General features: G+C 36.1%; 2 protein-coding genes across 2 annotated transcripts in view; one reads left to right on the forward strand and one right to left on the reverse strand.

Annotated features, from left to right (window-relative positions):
• LOC107654116 (olfactomedin-4-like) overlaps positions 1-3102 on the forward strand; it is a 4804-nt gene extending 1702 nt beyond the window's left edge. Inside the window, exons 4-5 of the mRNA XM_016441043.1 lie at positions 1835-1988; positions 2102-3102. Coding sequence (XP_016296529.1) covers positions 1835-1988; positions 2102-2931 — 984 coding nt within the window. The 3' untranslated portion in view covers positions 2932-3102. The remainder of the gene's footprint in view (positions 1-1834; positions 1989-2101) is intronic.
• Positions 3103-5902: 2800 nt separating this feature from the next.
• ndrg4 (NDRG family member 4) overlaps positions 5903-7179 on the reverse strand; it is a 36218-nt gene continuing 34941 nt past the window's right edge. Inside the window, exon 20 of the transcript XR_001630313.1 lies at positions 5903-6241. The gene's annotated coding sequence lies outside the window, so the exon portion shown is untranslated. The remainder of the gene's footprint in view (positions 6242-7179) is intronic.

The following is a 7179-nucleotide window of genomic DNA, read 5'->3' on the forward strand; positions in this document are numbered from 1 at the left end:
AAGGTGTCCACAGAGATAAGATGAAGATTGCAAAAGACCCTACCTGCTCCACCCAAAATAAATGAAGAAATCAGACTCCGTTTTCATCAGATATTTCACCATAATGACATGGCTTTAAAACTCTGCTTCTGCCAAATGAAGTTGTTTATTCTGATGTTTGGCTCCCGTTTGTACCTTCAGACATGAGTCGGTCTAATGTATTCATTTTGATGATCATCATCCCTCTAACTTTCTTTCAGGTAAGAAAGATAAAATCCTTTTACAATGAATAATTACTGACACTGTCTCATATATTGAGAGCATGAATTCTCAGTTTCAGAGTATTTCAGGGTATTGGTTGCTGTATACAATTTAATTTCCCATGATTTGTTCTTAACAGTCAGTGAGTGGGAAAGACTGCGTCTGCGATCTAAAAAATTCAGATCCTGCTTTCCCTGAGCAAAAACTAACGAAAGTAGAAACTATATCTGCACAATGCATTGGGAGCATCACTTCAGAAAGGGTAATTTTTTTTTCTCATTTTATCTGTTGTTCAAATTAATTGTTAAAAAAAATACATGAATTGCATTTTAAATCTAATTAAATTAATAATGTAAATTTAAACATCTGCAGATGACAGACTTGGACAGACTTGTGTTGGGTCTACAACAACGTATCAAGCAACTAGAAGAGAATGTGCTCATGCTGGAAAAGGAGGATGACAGGAATCTGTATGGGGCCGTGTCTCTGCGCATCATTGAGTTAGAGTTTGCCGAAATACAGGACCTCCTCAACAAACTCAACAGGACCACCGACGATTACCATCATCTCAATGTGCAGGCTGCAGCTCAGGTGAGTTGCTGTACAAAACAGCACTTATTATTGTAAATCTTATGTATTTATTGCTTCTTTTGTTGATGTACACTAAGAAAAAAAAACTCCTCTGAGGAAATGTAATTGGCTTTTTTTTTTTTACGTATATTCAAATAGTGCTGGGTGATATACCGGTTCAAACAGTAAACTGGTTTGAATTACCCACACGGTATAAATAAAAAAAATAAATAAAAATGGCTAAGCAGCAAAAAAAGAGCATCATGAATTGAGGGATCCCTGTTAACTGCATACACTTCTGACAATTTGGAGAACTTTTAGAACTATTAATAGCACACAACTAATTCTTTAACTGGGCAAATAAACCAACTGTGAACGGTGGTTAACAGAAGTCAGAGATGCTGATGACAAATGCAAAGAGGAGAAAATACTGTGGCTGGCAGAGCAAACTCTGTTCATGATGCATGACATATTGGAAGAAAATCCTAAATACTGAAATAGGGGAGGGGGTTTATATGAACTGACTCTCTTGAGAAAAGTTTCGATGTTCTTTTTGTTTTTTTTATCTCCATATAAAGGCACAGTCCAGGAAAAACTGTGACCGAAAGAGTACTGAAACCGCCAGAATCCTACAAAAAAAACATGATACAGATTGTTGGACAAACCGTCCAGCAGCACTATTAAAACCACCTAGTTTTATTAGGCACATTTGTTTTCTTAAAAATAACACCTTACATACTTTATATATACACAGCACTAGTAAAATAAATAAACGGTTCTAATATAAAATAAAAAAAATCTGAACAACTACATTGCAATAAATACTTTCTAAGAAAAATATTAAATAACAACAATTAAAAATATTGAAAAAGCAAATAAAATGAAACGTATATATTGTATTTAAAAAAAACTAAATAAAGCAAATGGGGCATACACATAAAAAAATATAAATTATATTCCCTCCAAAATATATATATAATATAATAAGTATACATTAAAAATGTAAGTGATATTTGTCTTAAAGCTTGAAGATATGAAGGACACAATGGCAGAGCTGGAGAAGTTTGACAACATGCAGGTGATAAAGAAGGATCGAGAGAACCAGCGTGTTAAGAGGGACCTGGAACAGTGCAAAAATGAGCTCAAGGCTACATTACCACCTCCTATAGTTCCCCCAGGTACACTAAAGATCCCAATAGTCCCTTAACTCAAGCTTCCTGAGCATTTGCATTATTATCCAGCTTAAGAAATGCTCAAGACTTTTAGTTCTGTTTTTCTTCTGTGTTTTCAGGACACTGTGGTCTGGGTGAAATGGTCGGTGTTGGGGGACCTAGAACGTATTCCATCACGGTATACAGCACCTCCTACCCTTATGGTGCTTGGGGTCGAGATGCAAAACCCGCTCCAGGAGACGAGAACAAGTACTGGCTGGTGGTGCTGACAAGTAGTAATGTATATGGCTACTATGTCCGGCAGTACAGCACCTTGAGTACTCTTTTATTAGGTATAGGACCAAAAGATACATACATATCAAGCTCCAATCCCACAACAAACACAATTCAGGGGTCAAACATGGTCATGTACGCCAATGCACTCTACTATAACTGTTACAACAAATACTCTGTCTGTCAGTTCAACATGATGACTCGTGCTGTCAGTACTGTGGCTTTGCCTAGTGATACAGGTTACAATAGCAAGTTTCCATTTGCACACCTCGGCACAACATACAGCTATACTGATATGGATTTTGCCACAGATGAATCAGGCATTTATGTCATATACGCAACCACAAGCAACTTTGGAAATGTGGTTATCACTAAAATTGAGACTAGTAACCCACCAGTTTTGGGCCAAACTTGGAAAACGTCTTTGTACAAAACGACTGCAACAAATACCTTCATGGTGTGCGGTGTGCTTTATGCTACTCGTTACCTAGATAAAGAAACAGAACAGATCTTTTACTCTTATGACACCAAAACAAAGGAAGAGCGCTTTGATTTGAAAATTAATATTAAGAAGATGCAGACTAATATTGAGTATCTTAACTATGATCCCAGAGATCATTTGTTGTATGCCTACAGCGATGCCTACATTGTAACTTATGAGCTTGTATTTAAGTAATTTTCCAATGACTTAATTCAAGACATGAGAATATGGCTGCATCCTATTTCACATACTGTCTGTACTGTATTGTATGCAAGGTTAGAATTTGTTATCTTATGCTAAAAACAGTATTCCAAAGAAACCCACATAGTACAGTAGATAGCAATTTTTCACAGTGTGTATTATTTGCAGGGGGTTTAAACATATGAACTCAAATAACTTTAAAATAATGAATTTAGATGCTAATGCAAGAAAATAAATCTATTAGTTGCTAATTTATTGGTTTTTACAAACAGATTGCAACAATTTTTAGTGGTATATAGAATCAAGTTTATACAATTTTGTTGTATACATATGATGACTTGTGTCCTATCTTGCCATACATTCAAAATTCTGTACTTTCACCATCACCAGTGAAGTATGTACTTTTACTTTATAGAAGTATGTGAATTGAATTCCAGCCTATGTTGTTTTTTTTTCGCTATGCACACATCTTTAAATGCTTAGCTTTGTTACGTGAGGTGAAGAAATTCACAAATGAATCGCAAATTTAATTTCTTCAAATAAATTACAGCAGTTTATACAATGAGTGTATTGAATTACTTCTGTAAACAAATTACAGTACATACATTTAAAAAAAAAAATTGTTAAATTGACAAAACGTCATTATTACATAAGTCACTTTAAAAGTCAAAATTATGAGATAAAGTAATAGTTATGGCAAAGGATAATTGTGACATAAAGAGCTGAAACTGAGATTGCTGAAAGTCAAAATTGTGAGATAAAAAGACATTATGACATAAAATGACATACTTTTTGTCAAATTTATGATATAAATTATATCAAAGAATTTGAGCTTTTTATCTGTTATATTTGTCATTATTTTGACTTTTTGTCCCCATTTGTCATAATTTTTTCTTTTTATCTCATAATTATTACTATCTCATAATTTCAGCTTTTTATCTCATAATTATTTGTCATAATCTTGACCTTTTGTCATAATTCCGACTTTTTATCTAATAATTATGACTTGTCATAATGGCTAATTTTGTCGACTTAGTATCTCATAGTTTTGACTTCTTATGTCACAATTATGATCAAAGCATTATTTTTCTCCTATGTGGCAGAAAAAAACCTCCACGAAAGCGACTTAAAACTATACATATTTTTTTTTGATATATTATTTGTGTTCATTGCGAGTCGATACCAATTAAGCTACAAGAAAATAAAACAAAAGCCCTTGTAATTTTTGTATATCCATTTTTATTTGTTGCACGTTCAGTTTTTTTAGTACACAGACAGTGACAGCTTGTATATAGATGTACATACATCATAAACACATTAGTTTTTGTAGTTTTCTTATGGTAAAGCAGGTTAAGAGTGACACTTGCTGTATCTTTAGACTTATTTGTAACAACTAGCCCCTATCCAAACAATAAACACAGACAACTTATTGCTTAATATAAAACAATGGCTAACTGTAACAATTGTAATCATATTATTAGTATTAATAATACTCATTGAATCCTCACAAGAATAGATGCAACACATGGTTAAATAAGAACTACTGTATTATAAAAAGAAGAACTCAAAGGAAATCCAAAGTATAACAGTTCCACATGACAAGGCTAGTGGTACGGACCTATTTTTAGATTTATGCCCTAAAAACAGCGAATATCTACAGCATAGAACATAGATTGAGAAGGAGAAGGGTGCAAGGGAAGGTGGGTGTGGCAGGTCAAACTGGTGTGAGCCCTGATTTAAGAAAAGGTGATATGGGGCCACACTGACAATACTGTACAGCACTTCCAAAGGACATTATACATTCAGGGCCCCCAGGCAGAGATCAGGGATCAGGAAAAAGTGCACCTTTGAAAGGTGGGCATGCTCTTTATCTCTTAATAAGAGCTAACGACTGCATACTTCAGACAGGAAATCAAGAAAAACGACACAAACACAAGGTTGCATTATCAAAACTCATGCAAATCAATACTGGGGAAGAACGAGTGTTTGTCCATTGTCTTTAGGAGGAAACCCATCGATATTTTGTGTTTGACTTTCACCCTCCTGCTTTGAACACCCTCCTTTCGTTCCTCCTCTCCCTCTCTTTCCTCTGTCACATTCACTGTTTATTCCATATCATGCATTCATTTTTCTCTTTGTACAGTATCTACAGTACTGCGCCCAGCTTTGCACGGAGTGAGGTCGATCACGATGCGTTGCCTGGGTCGATAGCCCTTTAGGGGCGACTGGAAGTGTCTGTGAGGGGCGGGGCACCTTGTGTTTTGGGGGTTGGGTTTGTTGGGGGTGGGATTTGCCCTACATTCCGAGCTTGGAGCATCATGCTCCAGAAAGCCCCGCCCCTTACAGACAAACATGCAGGAAACACCCCTGAAAAGTCGTAATTGTGCACTTCCTGTTCGAGGAAGCCGCAGAAAAGCTGACATTCAATAAGACAGAAAAGCGTGAGTGTGGAATGGAAAGCCAACAGTTGCTCCGCCCTCATAAGTCCCACGTTAACTACGTCGGCCAATCAGATCTCAGCTCATGTCAGTCACCTCTGGAACTTGATTCAAATAATTTGTTCGTTCATTAGTTTACTCATTTGTTGGCTCATTTATTCACTCATTTGTACATTCATTCATTCATTTATTTCTTTTATTTGTGCAATTGTTTAGGTGGGGTTTTTCTCCCAAAATTTTGTGCAGTTTGTGTACATAAATCAATAGATTTTTAAGTCCATACTTGGAAAAATCTAATGATTTATGTACACAAACTGCACACATTTTTTTCACAGACTTTGATGACACGTTTCCAGTTATTAAAATTGCAAATCTAGACATTTTTTCATATAACACTATACTTTGTGTTATGTTACCTTGGCTGCTGCTATGTAGGTATTTCAAACAAACGGGAAGTGAAAAGGGAGTGACGTCAAACTTGACATCATTTTCTCTTCTGACACCATAATCAATCTCTTCATTTTTTCCATATTTGTAACGTCATAGAAACACTATTGTTTTTTTTGTTTGTTTATTGCTATTGGAGCAAATGGGAACACAAAACATATATTTGTAGTTTCCATTCACCACTTTAGAAATTGATCAAACTATAATGAAAATGTGGAAATGTTACAAGGGTCACAAAAAATAAGTAAATGTGAATCTACAGATCTATAGTAAATTATGAAATAAGCATGCACTGAATATGGATCGATTCTAATGCATATAAATCTTTCAGTGTTGTTTATATGCAAGTTGCATGCAAGTACATGAATTGTGTGTGTGTGTGTGTGTGTGTGTGTGTATACATACAAAAGCCCTGTTACCTTGCAGAGCCCAGCCCTCATTGGGAAATATGTATGTGTGCATTTGTGTGTGCATTTGTATCAGTAGCTTTGGTATATTCCTGGTGCGGGGCTGGGTGCTGCAAGGGAAGTGTGAGGCCTTGATTCTGTACTGCTAACGCACTGCAAACTCTATCACACAGGCTCTGCCTCAGTCGACGGTTCTGGTTTGGTTTGGGTCAGAAGCCGATTGTCTATAAAATGGAGACCTACAGAACCGATCCCAGGCAAAGCCACTTTCATATGACAGCGAGTGCACACTAAAAGGGTACTAGGCATGTAGTATTTAATGAAATGAGACTTGATTTGAAAGTGTGGTTGATCGTATTAGTGCTTAATATGAAAGGAATGGCAATATTAAGCATTCTAACATGACAAAAGACTATTTAAGGCAAGTCAGCGGTCAAGTCATACAACTTCTGTTCCTACTTTAATGGAGAAAAACAGTTCAAAAGCATTGTTCATGCTTTAATAACATTTTAAATTAGAAAACCAATCATAGTATCAAATAATGCAAAAAAACTCTATCAAAAAGCGATTCTTTCTTACAGTATGTGGTGATACATACCCTCCCAATGACTGAATGAGCTGAGATGATTAGCCGAAAGCTACTGTTTACTGGATAAGAGATTTTTACCCTTTTCGGCTATACAATCGCTTTGCTTTCGCTCAAAATTGAGAGGGAGAGCTACAAATGTTACTTATAAATCGCTCTCTGGTTTAAGAACTCTCCTTTCTTCTTTCTTTTGCTTTGTTTCATGCTGTTCCTCAAGACCGATCCCTTCTACCTGTGACCCAATCCATCAGTTTCTCCTCAAAGACTGTCATAGGACAGGAATGAGTGAGAGCAGGGGCTGATGGGACTTGTGGTTTTGTCTTAGGAGGAGGTGAAGGCCAGAGGCAGCGAGCAAAGGGTGCAG

Source organism: Sinocyclocheilus anshuiensis, unplaced genomic scaffold, assembly GCF_001515605.1.
Source record: "Sinocyclocheilus anshuiensis isolate Anshui unplaced genomic scaffold, SAMN03320099.WGS_v1.1 scaffold115, whole genome shotgun sequence".
Lineage (NCBI taxonomy): Eukaryota > Metazoa > Chordata > Actinopteri > Cypriniformes > Cyprinidae > Sinocyclocheilus > Sinocyclocheilus anshuiensis.